The sequence below is a fragment of the Chiloscyllium punctatum genome, chromosome 46, assembly GCF_047496795.1.
Source record: "Chiloscyllium punctatum isolate Juve2018m chromosome 46, sChiPun1.3, whole genome shotgun sequence".
Lineage (NCBI taxonomy): Eukaryota > Metazoa > Chordata > Chondrichthyes > Orectolobiformes > Hemiscylliidae > Chiloscyllium > Chiloscyllium punctatum.
In genome coordinates, this window is record NC_092784.1 from 59,652,812 (window position 1) to 59,666,165 (window position 13,354).

Genomic DNA, 13,354 nt, shown 5'->3' on the forward strand with positions numbered 1-13,354 from the left:
CAAGGCACGGGCACTATTTCATTCAGATAATTGATTATTCAGTTAATTGATTATTCGGATAACTCATTATTCAGTTAATTGATTATTCGGATAATTGATTATTCAGATAATTGATTATTCGGATAATTGATTATTCGGTTAATTGATTCAATGCCACTTCTCTGGGGCTTGGGTTTTCCTTTTTCCTCACTCTGCCTGTCTTACTCCCTCTCTCTGTTTTAGGGTTTGTTTCTGAACAGACACACACGTGTGTGTAAGGGATCTGCAGCATTGCTAAAGATCCCCACCCACACCCCCTCATTAGTTCAATGGGGTTGACACAGCGAGCACTTGCTAAGTCCGCTCCCCATTCAGGAGACCAGGCAGCAGCACAATGCGCGTGAGACCCTCCCCCTGTCCGCCTTCGCAATCCCGCACCTGCACGCCCCCAACACCATCTGACCCTGCCCCATCCACCTCCACAATATCATCTGTCCCTGCCCCCCCTCGTCCGCCCCCAACCCCACCTCCTACCCCCAACACTGTCAGCCCCGCCCCCATTGGTGCCCCTCTTGGATAGCCGGTCCAGTAAGACTGCTGCAGCCTTTGGGGGGTGAGTCTCAAAATCTCTCTCACACATACACATTTTACTGCAACGTTTTGACAAGCTCTCACTTCAGAGAACACCTCTGGGACACCCGGACCAACCAACCCAACCATCCCGTAGCTCAACATTTCAACTCCCCCTCCCACTCCACCAAGGACATGCAGGTCCTTGGACTCCTCCATCACCAGACCATAGCAACACGACGGTTGGAGGAAGAGCGCCTCATCTTCCGCCTAGGAGCCCTCCAACCACAAGGGATGAACTCAGATTTCTCCAGTTTCCTCATTTCCCCTCCCCCCCCACCTTGTCTCAGTCAAATCCCTCGAACTCAGCACCGCCTTCCTAACCTGCAATCTTCTTCCTGACCTCTCCGCCCCCACCCCACTCCGGCCTATCACCCTCACCTTGACCTCCTTCCACCTATCGCATTCCCAACGCCCCTCCCCCAAGTCCCTCCTCCCTACCTTTTATCTTAGCCTGCTGGACACACTTTCCTCATTCCTGAAGAAGGGCTTATGCCCGAAACGTCGATTCTCCTGTTCCTTGGATGCTGCCTGACCTGCTGTGCTTTTCCAGCAACATAATTTCAAGCTCTCACTCTGCCCTGTACAGGACAATGTGGGAGAGATAATCTGAGGAAGGGGTGTTTAGGGTACACTCAGTGTAGAACTCCAGGGAAAGTGTAGAGAGAGAGAGAACGCACAGGCGGTCAGTCATTTGGAGACAGTGCCTGAGCTCCCATCAATGTCCAGGACTGTTCTCGGCAGCATTTCAGTAAGCCGGGTTCATTTTTAGTCACTGAAAAATGTGTTGCTGGAAAAGCGCAGCAGATCAGGCAGCATCCAAGGAGCAGGAATCGACGTTTCGGGCATAAGCCCTTCTTCAGGAAGAAGAGCTTATGCCCGAGACGTCGATTCTCCTGCTCCTTGGATGCTGCCTGACCTGCTGTGCTTTTCCAGCAACACATTTTTCAGCTCTGATCTCCAGCATCTGCAGTCCTCACTTTCTCCTCATTTTTGATCACTGTAAACAATAGACGTGAACAGTGTTGAAACACCTCTTTGATGTAATGTTTCGATCAGAACCTTGAGACCTTCTTTGAATAATCTGAAATTCGGATAATCAAAGTTCCTCAGTTTATAACATACAATGTTATACAATATAAGGGTAGTTGACAATAAATTTTGCAATGCCTACCATGAACATCCCTACACTGAACAATATTGTAAATGTTTTGTTAAGTCACTTTAAAACAATACATACTTCTTCCGTTTGTGTCTCCTTTCCTTTGCTGTTGGATCCTTATCATCTCTTTCTTTTTTAGCGTCATTATCATAAGTGGATTGAGCATGACGGCTTCTGCGGCGTTTTTCTGGCCCATCCAGATTTTCACTTTCTGCACCTCCTTTCCCTTCCTTGTTGCCCCGGGAACCCTCTCTGTGCTTTGACCGCCTCTCACTTCTTTCACTTTTGATACCCTCCTCTACTCCACTGACATCGTGACTTTCTGCATTACGCCGGTGTGGTCTGTGTCTGCGCTCCCTGTCTCCCTCAGTCCTTGGTGAGGCACTTCTCCCTTCTTTGCTTACTCCTGGTCTGTGTTGGTGACGCCGGTGAGGTTCATTGGTTCTACTTCTTTCACTATCACCATCCCGTGTGTTCCTTTCATTGTTTCCCTCCCGGTCCCTTCCACGGTATTCCACATCTTTAGGAACACCATCTCGATTTGTTTCTCCTTCTTTGCTGTTACTGCGATACCTCCTGGGCCTGTCTCCCTGCTCCACACCCCCCATTTCCCTTTCAGATGTCCTGTCTTTGTTTGGATCATTGGCTCGATCATGGTAACGGGTCTGCTTTCTCAGAAACTCCTCAGCCCTTTGTTGACTGCTTCGGTGATCAGCTGAGGGTTCTGAAGGCCTTGTTTTGTTAGTGTTGTTGTTCCTGTTTTCCTGAGGGTCAACAACCAAAGGCCGATCCAAATGCGTTTTCATGTCACGTCGGATATTCATGGAATAAGCCATTTTCCACCTCTCATCAGGGTCTAATTCATTGTAAATGGCCTCCCGACTGGTCATCAGATTTTGCTTTCTCATCTCATTCATCCGTTGCTCCCACACTGTCTTTCCATGTTTCTGGTTCTTCTGTTGTTCTTTCCTGTGAAGATAATATAAGTTATCACATTGACCAGTCAGTGCAATATCCACAATCAATTAGCTCATAACACCAACAATCTGTATGTTTTTAAGTGAATTTTAAGCCCCTTTCTTTCTCAAATGATTGACTTCACCTACCTGTTTTCTATTTATATTTCAAAGCTTACTCCTACCAAAGGGTTGTCTAATTATCCCTGCATCATTCTGTTCTGTCCACTTAAATGGATTTTCCTCATAACTCATTACACTTTGAGTGAAAAATTAATTTTAACTCATTCTCATTTGGCTCAAATTCTATCTGTGGCTCCTATAGTGAGCAATTTCCTTTTATTATTTAACTTCACATTCTTGAAAGCTTTTACTGGGTCACTTCAATATTTAATGAGAAACAAAGTCAACCCTGTTATCTTACTTTACAAATGACTTTTCTTAAAAATGGGATCATCTGTATAATCATTATAAAATTTTGGCAATAGAGTTTGTTTCTTTATAAAACATTCCATTGGGTAAGCCTAGTTAGGGAAGAGATACTAAGATTTAGCATCTTTGAAAATGAAGAAGTTGTCAGGTTCAGATTAAAAGCATCACAGAGAGCACATTTCTTTCCTTGAAGGACATGTCAACTCACTGCCTTAAAACATTTTCTTCCCTTTTATATTGGATCTCTGTCAACTCCCTTTATTGAATCATGTGCCATAACTAGATTGAACATGATAGCTACTACTTTCCTACTCTACCATGTAGATCCCTGTTTTATCTGTCTCCTCTTTCTTTTTGATCTAACATTAACCTTCTTCAACATCAATTTTTGAATTGTGATTTTTTTATCAGATTTGTGTTAATTAGAACTGAATTGAGCAACGTATGCCTCTGTCCAATAGGAAATTGATCCAATATCAATTTTTATTAATCAGTTCTGGGAGGTTATACTTACCAAGAAATGTTTGGGACTCTTTTCTCTGGTAATGTTAGTGGTAGAGGCATGATCTGATAAAAGTCTTTTTAATAATGACACAGTTTGATGGAATTCACATAGGAGATACTTCCACTGATAGGATTAGAATGAAGGTCCATAGAATAAAATTTTGCTAATAAATGCAATAAGGAGTTCCAAAGTAGCTATTTTATTCAGAAGACAAAAATTCACTATCACAATATTAATTATTTAAATGAACTTAAGGAGAAGCTAAAGAAACATGAGTGAGAATCAAAGCTATTGATGTGGTTAGTTGAATGGATGGGAGAAAATGGTATGGACTGTAATGACCAAGTGTAAATGTCAGTGTGGGCTGAATGGTCTACTCCTTTGCATTTATAAATGACATAAGACTAACAGATTAACAATTTGCTAGATTAATTTTCACATAGAAATATACAGCCACCAGAGAGAATAAGCTTTTTTCATCATATTGGTTTTCCTGGAATTGAACCTAAGTTCCAGAAGTGTAAGAAAATTCTTCTAGTTAACTGCACATCTGAGGTGGGATTGGGGGTTAGAAGACCTGGAATTGCACAAGTGGCCTGTACTAATGGCAACACCAAATATAAAGCCTTCCTACCTTCAGGGGAAATTTATCAATACCTTTCAAAATTGTCATGTTAGGAAATGTCACGTCTCAGTAGGATTGATGAGGTTAGTGCAGTTGATATTGTCTATCTGGAGTTTAGTCAGGCATTTGATAAGGTTCCACAAAACAGACTGGTCAGAAATAATAAATCCCATGGGATACAGCCAACATACATTTTAAAAGTTTGTGCTTTAACAAGTGTCCCAATTTATCAATACATTATAGCAGAACGACCTGTACTTTGTATCTTTATTCACTGAGGAAGAAAACAAAAATCTTTCAGAACCAGAGACTCAATTGGCTTAGAAGAATGAGGAGTTTGAGAAATTTAACATCAGTACGGAGATTGTATTGGTGAAAGTAATGGGGCTGAAAGTTGACAAATCCCGAGAAGCAGAGTGTTCAAGAGATGATTATAGAGATAGTCAATGAATTGGTGATAATCTTTCAAAAGTCTATAGATTCTGGAATGATTACTGTGGATTGAAAGGAAGTCCACATTCCTACGTCACCCCACTACGTAAGAGAGTGAGAGAAAACACAGGGAACTACGGACCTATTAACTTTACATCAATAGGAGAGGAAATGCTAGAATCTATTATAAAAAAATGGGATAAATAGACATCTGATTGATAATGACCTGATTGGGCATGGTCAGCAAGGATTTGCAAATGGGAAATCATCTTTGATAAACTTGGAACTTTTTGAAGATATTATTAACAAAATTGACAATGGAGAGCTGATGGACTTAGTAGATATATTCTAAGCGAAGAATGTTCAGAGATGTTATTACATACATCTGGAGCAGATGGGACTTGAACCCAGACCTTGTGACCTGTAGGTCAGGACACTATCACTGCACCATAAGAGATCATTAGTTTTGGGGAGTAAAAATGGACCCAGATCCTGTGATAAAGTTTCTTTTTAATGTTAACCTGTTCAGATGTGTTATGACCCACCTCTGGAGCAGATGAGACTTAAGCCCAGGGCATCTACCTCAGAGGTAGGGATACTATCACTGCATCCACTGGGCCTGTATTCTCCGGAGTTCTGAAGAATGAATGATAGCCAGGGATAGTTACAGTGGATTCAGGTAAAATGTTTCCCATGGTTGGGGAGTATAGAGTCAGGGGCACAATTTAAAAATAAGAAGGGGGCCACTTGGGTCTGAGGTGAGTGGAAATGTGGATTCTCAGTCTTTGAGTATATTTAAGGTAGAAATTGATAGATTTCTGATTATCAATTATGTACAGTGTTATTGGGATGAAAAATGCTGAAGAGTCCGATCAGTCATGATCATACTGAATGGCATGATAAGCTCGATGGGCTGAATAGTCTACTCCATTTCTATGTTCCTATAGCTCTAACAGACTACAGAGGAGATAATGTAATAATGTTGCCACAGTTTAAAAATTGTAGCTGCAAGGAAAGAGGGATAGGCTAGGGTGTTTTCCTTAGAACACAGGAGGCTGAGGGGAGACTTAATGGAGGTGTACAAAATAATAAGTGGCTTAGATAGAGGGGACAGGGAAGACCTGTTTCCCCTAGTGGAAAGGTCTTAGTGGAACAGACTTGAGGTAAACAATAGGAGGCTTAGAGGAAATGTGAGGAAAAACATTTTCATCCATTAGATTTTTTCCAGTTCACTATCCAGGCAGGAACTCTCAACTCATTTAAAAGGAAACTGGACCAGCACCTGGAGCACTGTAACCTGTAAGGCTATGGATCAGATGCTAGAAAGTGGGATTAGAATGGGTGGTTAGTTTATTTAGCTGTTGTAGATACGATGGACTGAGTGGCTTTTTTCATGCTGTAATATTTCTATGTTTCTAGTCTTATTTAGATTTATTAAACTTAAAACTGAACCGTCAAAAGCGGAAAGCACAAAACTGAGATGAGCAAAAAAAAAGCAGTGAAGATGCAGCTGAGATTGTTAACACACTCAGTGCCATCCTTACTTACCAGAGCGCAAATGAAATCCAGCACATTCCATGCAGCATGCAATCAGTTAAATGTACAGAGTTCAACATGAGCTGCTTTGCAAGGCAGGAAACTGGAAGAACAAATTTATTTTTTAAAAATTCTGTCCCTCCCTCTTTTCCATTTTCTTTCATTGATTTTTCAGTAGTGTGAGAGCAATTGAGCTAACACAGCATATGCCTCAACCAAAGGCTACGCAATGCATCAATAACAAGAATACACAGCTGCATTCAAATGCCTTGGTTATCAATTCTTGGTGAACTTTGTTTACTGTGCTTATTGTGTTATGGAATTGAAATAGAATGTGCTCACAGTGTCAGTTCCATTTACCTTAGGGTCAGATTAAGTTTAGAGTAAAGATGTCTGTACTCAATCAAAAATGATGTCTCACCTTAGAGGGAAGAGACTGGCCTAATGGATTGGCAGAGGACTGAGAATGTAGGTAAATATGGTCATATTATGATGAAGGGCTGGGAACATGTAGCAAGATGAGAAGCTGCTCTCAGTCATGATCTTGCTGGAGGTAAAATATTCCTTCACCACAGGGCAGGTTATCTAATGGTGCCACAAAACTTATTGCTCACGCAACTGTTAACAGCCAATCAGGATGTCAGGAAGCTCAATTTCTGCTCACTTATTTGTGCATAGTGGGGAAAATGGGCAGGGGTGGGATCTGGAGGAGTAGATTGGATTGATCTGAAGAACTGTCCCAAAACCTGATTGACATAAATCATTAACCTTAAACATTATTCCATTTCCAACTGCAAAGTCAACCAGTGAGAAATTAAAATGCAAGTAACAAAACTGAACTGATGAACATTAATGAGAAAACGAAGCAAAATGAGAGATTAAAAAGAAATAATGTCGTACAGCATTTACCAGCTTGCTGCATTTTTTCATGAAGAACAGAATTATACAATGTTATAGTTCAATTGAAAATCTCTTGTGGTTTGCATGGAGTGATTTACATGGAATTCATAGAATTGCAAGATTGACACTGTCCCATTGCAAGAGCAAAGTTCAAGGTAGGGTTACAGGTTCCTTGCTATCTGTTATTTCTCAGAAAGGATGCTGGCATACTTAGCAATTATTTTGTATAATTTAGTTCACAGCTTTTTCTTTTGTCATTTCCTATTCCAGAGATATGAAGGCCACCCTAGTTGAAACCAACTAAGCACAGACCAGATATTACATGCAATGTGATACTCCGCATTTTACTGTTTAGATCCGAAAGAACAAAAAAATCAATTGAAATCCAGATAAAATCTATCATAACTTTACAAAAATTACATATATTTCACTTGATGTTTTGCCCAAAACATCGATTTTCCTGCTCCTTGGATGCTGCCTGACCTGCTGCATTTTTCCAGCACCACTCTAATCTCCAGCATCTGCAGTCCCCACTTCTGCCAATATTTCACTACTACCTATCTACAACAAATTTATGAATATGAATTTTAAAACAAGTTGAATTGTAATCCATTTTGATTTCCTCAAAGGGGTAACCATCACCTAGTGCAATCACTGTACCACCATCAATGTACTGTATATTTTTAAAAGACAAAAAACTAAAGTGAAATTTTATATAATAAAAGGTTACATTAATAGGACCAAGAAAGCCCTACACTTGACATACATTATATTTTCAATACCTTGATGTACAGATTGTATATAACAACATCCAACACAAGTTATCTGCAAGTTTTAATGATCCAGTTATACTTTGAAATGTGTCTCCTTTTGATCTCTTTAAACCCATGAATTTATTATTGTAGTTGAACTAAAGCCCAAAGCACCAATCTAAAGTTTTTCAAGGCCTTCAACATCCATCATCAGTAGTAGCTCAGTAGCACCACTGCTGACCAAGCTGATGGAGTTCTGAAGAACAGTTCTTCCAAATTGGGACCAGTGCAGGTGGTGAGAAAATCAAAACGAGGGAAGAACCTATTTGACCTTGTCTTCATTAACTTACCTGTTGCAGATGCATTTGTCTGTAACATCATTGCAGGAGTGATCATGAACAGTCCTTGTGGAGATAAAATTTCAGTACCGCAATGAAGAATTGTACGGCAATTGTAAGGGACCATATATTTTTCCTTTTGAACCATAACCTGGACTGGAATATTCAATGGTATACAGCTAAAATACCAGTAGAGTTTTTCAACTTGAAAACCAAGTTGGATTGTGTGGTGTACAGTTTCAGCTTTAGAAGATAATGTTGTTTTTGGAGATGTGAGGTTGTTACATTATGAGACACAGTGGCATCAAGGTCTTTTATTTAAGGAAAAACTGCCTGATGACTGCTCTCAGATTGGTCCAACTATATTTTGTTACAGACCTGCAAGAAGAGTGCAGCGAGAGACATTCAGAGCCCGCAAATGGAAAATATCTTTCTCTCTCCCATCTTTTTGCATGTGTGAAAAGACAGAAAACCTAAAGACTCTAAAAGTAAAGATTCTAAAACAAGAAAAGACCTAGGTCCATGTGATCAGTCATCAAATCAAAGAATGATCATGACTCTGCAGATGACATTGTGTTATCATTGTTAAAATCAAAAGAATGATGAGAAATAACTCACTACATTGGTCTGGATTCTTGACCTACAGAATTTATTTAGCCATCTATATTTTACACCCGTAATATTTATGTCAAATAGTCTGGTTTTTGTCTGTCTTATTCATGAATGAATGTGTGAGAGACTGCAGTTTTAAAAGAATACTATTTAAGGTACATAATAGTGGATGTTTTTCTTTAGTCTTTGCCATTTGTTAAAGAGTAAGTAAGTTTGTTTACAATAAAAAAGGGTTTTTTTTCTGTTAATGATACAACCTAGTGTGAATTGATTTTGACCACAATAGTAGTCAGGTAAAATGAACACGTTCATGACTTAAGTGGGTATTTCTACATTTATGATGGCTTGTTGAATAGCGGAGCTGGTTTTTGGTACACACTGTCCAATTGTGATGTAATACAATAGCACCAACTCAGTGTAAAATGGAATACAATCAAAATAAACCTGGCAGCTCAGATTAGGTATCCATGAGGTGCTGCAGGCTATCAACAGAATTTTTGATTAGTATCATATCCACAAACAAACATTCACTCAATCCACCACCAATGCTTACTATTCACAAGATGTGTTACAGAAATTCACCAGAGATTCTTTAGCAGCACTTTCCAACTCCAAAACTATTTTTACCTAGAAGGACAAGAGCAGTAGTACATGGGAATACCACCACCTTCAACTTCCAGTCAAAGCCACTCACCACTCTGACTTGGAAATAAGTCACTGTTCCTTCATTGTCACTGGGTCAAAATCCTGGAACTCCCTTCCTAACAATACTGTGAATTACAAAACTTTTATGATGACTCCAGGAACAGCAGAACTTGATTTCCCTGCTCGACTCCAGTGAGTGTGATGATCCCTGCATGGATTCTGTTATCCTTACCACTTGCCTTCCCACCTATTTTAGTGTCATCTGCTCGCCATTGAATCAGAGTTTCTCCCCTGTTAATGGTAAAGTGAAGTATATGCCACAAGGTGACAGATTATGCTATAATACATTCTTTTTATTAATAACTCATAATTCATCCTGCTCCTTAATCTCACAACAATGCTGTGAGATAACTTAAAGGAGCTGGTTGAATATGGGTCTATGCCTTTTAACTAGTCCCCCTCCTAATTCCCACTCTCATTAGGACTGGTAAAATTTTGCCCATCCTGTCATAAAGCCTTTGTGGAAATCAAATTCTCAAAATAATACATTTAAATAATAAATAATATTTAAGTAATATGACAATATCTAAAGCAATTTCACCATATACAACTCAACTGTTGGCTCCATATAACTTAGGTCCATTTCTTACTATGGACCACAGTTACTAAAAGTAAAGTACATCATGAAAACACATTAAATCAAATGGACATAAAATAAATACAAACTAAAATAAAGAAATGTCAACTCAATTCCTATTACAAATGCCATTTGATGTCAGCACTGCTTCTATTACGTCAATGTCATGGTATGTGATAACTTCTGCTGCTCCACAGGTGAGTGTGAACAATAGCTTGAGTTTCACAATGGAAAAAGGAAATTATGGATTTCAGCTTTACTCACAGAGGTTAGAAGTTAAAAAATAGCACTTCAAGCTAAATAATGAACTATGCTAATTATTACAGAACCAAAATGCACATTATCAATCAGTTTGACTTAATTGGAACTACAAACATCATTGTATAATGGCCTCATTCTCTATATCCAGATCTAATAAGTGACACCGGATGTCAGACCCATTATTGCAAGAGAATCACAATTTTCCTCTCTATATCCACTCCCCCAATGAGGAATCCTGAATTAATCCTCAGATGTGGCCAGAATATATATTATCAATCATACACTGAATAAGATTTCAACTATATATGTAAATATGTAGACACTACCATATAACCAGGACTCAATCTTTCCCACAGACCACAGGATGAACTTTGAATATCTCACAAACAGAGCTTGTGGACTTTAAAAAAAGAAACAAAACCACACATTTTCTTTATCTCTTCTGGAGTCCAAATTAACTTCTTGTTATTGTTGTTTTAATACCTTCACACTCTTAGATGAATTTGAAGGCTGATTAACAGTCGAACAGACCACAATGCAAATATTGCTTTCATGGCTGCAACCATCATCATACCAGAATTTTGGTCCTAAATGAAGCAAGGGTTTATGGGCTTTCACAACTCACCTGATGGGGGAAAGGAGGGAGGTGTGAGACACCCATTCCGCATATCCCACTAGACATCAACTGAGAGTTCAGATCTAGAACTGAAGTTTCCACATTAGGAAATTCTGGCTTAAAAAAAATGAGCATTCTAACTTAGAGGAAACTAGGTTTAGTTGGGGCATTGTTTAGAATAGGCAGGAGAAAAAAATATTGGGGTATTAAAACAAAATTACATACCTTCTCCATTTTCTTTTCATTATTTGAATAATGAAGAATCCATTCATTTTTCACAAGAATAAAATAGCAAGGGATGAGAATAGTTGAGGGGCCAAAGAAGGGAGAGCGGGGTGAAATAATTGGAGACCAGCTATCATAAGATCAACGTTTCAACAACTAAAAAGTTAGTGGGCCCATTTGAAAATGACCTAAATTCATTCCTCAGTCAGTAGACAAAACTGTTTGTATTGGATTCAAACACAGAGCTCAGAAATTAAACATCAATGAACTAACCTAGTTTCACCTAACCCATATTATTGTACATTTAGCATGCAAACATAATTTTCAAAGTAATTTGTGGTTTTACAATCCAAATATATTTATATGAAAATAACTAAGAAACACAACAAAATATACAATATAAATACCACTGATGTACAAGATATTATTCTATTTTACAAACCTATACAGCAAATATTTTGCATAGAATTATCTTCACAGTTTCAAGAAACACAAAGGTGGGATTTATAGTCAGGCAATGCTGAGATATACTCAATTCTGTCAAATCTGGACTGTATGCTATATATACAAAATATTTTGAATAATTACAAAAGTGATCATGAGTGAGTTATCTGGATTTTTAGAGGGAAACTAGATTTTCTGTTTCATTTGTAATCTGCACTGCATGAGTACTTACATTTGAGTGCAGGCATCATTGTAGTACATTGAGGTCCTAGGGGAAGGGGCTCTTACCCTCTCTGTACTGTTCAGACATGTGGAAAAAGTGTCAAAGTTCAGAAGCATGTTCTTTGTTACTGAACACCAGATGAAGTGTACACATCCTGGGATTCTGTATTCATGACTGTCCTGGTTAATTTTTGTTTTCAAACTTGCTAAAAATTTGATTTAAAATCAACATTGCCTCTTGGGAGAAAATTCAAGTAACTTTATCACATAATATTCAAGAATACCAAATTACCTTCAAGGTTCGAGTATTGGATTCTGGAGTGTGGTAGAACTGGCTTTTTTTCAAACCAGGTTAGATGAACCTTAGGTGGAGCCACTCATGTGATATCTATTTGATATTACTATCACCATGTTAATTAATATCAGCTAATTGCCATCTTTAAAAGTTTATTTTTCCATTGCTTTTGTAATAATATTGTCACTGAATGCTGGGGGTTGTCAAGCAGGATTCACTCTGCCTATCTCCAGTTGCACAAACTTCTGCATTTTTCGGTGCAGCGGGGATCCTCAGTACAGGGAGGAGAATGGGAAGGAGATTTGCTCCCACCCCAGCCACTTTTCCTTACCTCCTTGCAGCAGGTCTTAGTCTAACACAGGCAGATACTGAGGCCTGTTGTGAAATCTCATGTTGGTACTCTCAGCTGCAGATGGCACATGACACACCGAAACCCAAGAACAGAGGAGTGTGAAAATGTCTTGGAGAAAGAACTTAAAACTCTTAAAAGTCTAATTTTAAACAAAATATTGAAAAGCATGTATTTTTCAATTCAGAAAAGTCATCATCTACCAACATCTTGCAACTTAGAAAACTATTTAACTATTATTTCATTCAGGCTACTATGTCAATAACTAATAGAGGGAAAATCAAAAAGTTAGCCAGGCCAATCTAACAATTGGACACAATAGAGTGTTATTGGAGAGGCCCATTATATACGGAGGTTGTGGTAGGGCATAAAGATAGAAAATTATCATAAAATGACAAGATCAATTAAAATGTAAAAGTATAATAATTAAACAAAAATAAGAGATTATGCTAACTGGGGCTAATATTTTATGTTCCTTGATTTCAACTGAGCAAAAAAAAATGAAAAACAAAATCACTGATTTATTTTTTCCTGAAATTGAATAACAAAATGCTTTTTTAAATCAAAATGTTCAAGAAATCCAATACTCTAACCATTCCATGTTATGTTAAAATTACAATGTTAGCCTTGCATTTCCAAAATGTGGAGCTAATTTGAGCCTTGAGGCTACTTGGGCCAGGATTGCCACGTAGCCAGATCAGGAAAGTCAGGTGTATCACAAGATATCTTATCATATAAAAATATACAGTTTTTAAACCTTACAAATATCATTTAGCAAATTGCTACACAACAATATGTTCT

The 13,354-nt window shown here is 38.5% G+C and overlaps 1 protein-coding gene across 1 annotated transcript in view; it reads right to left on the reverse strand.

Annotated features, from left to right (window-relative positions):
- LOC140468175 (voltage-dependent P/Q-type calcium channel subunit alpha-1A-like) overlaps positions 1–13,354 on the reverse strand; it is a 620,416-nt gene that overhangs the window by 191,152 nt on the left and 415,910 nt on the right. The window contains exons 21-22 of the mRNA XM_072564404.1: positions 11,920–11,985; positions 1,850–2,740 (exon numbers count right to left, since the gene is read on the reverse strand). Coding sequence (XP_072420505.1) covers positions 1,850–2,740; positions 11,920–11,985 — 957 coding nt within the window. The remainder of the gene's footprint in view (positions 1–1,849; positions 2,741–11,919; positions 11,986–13,354) is intronic.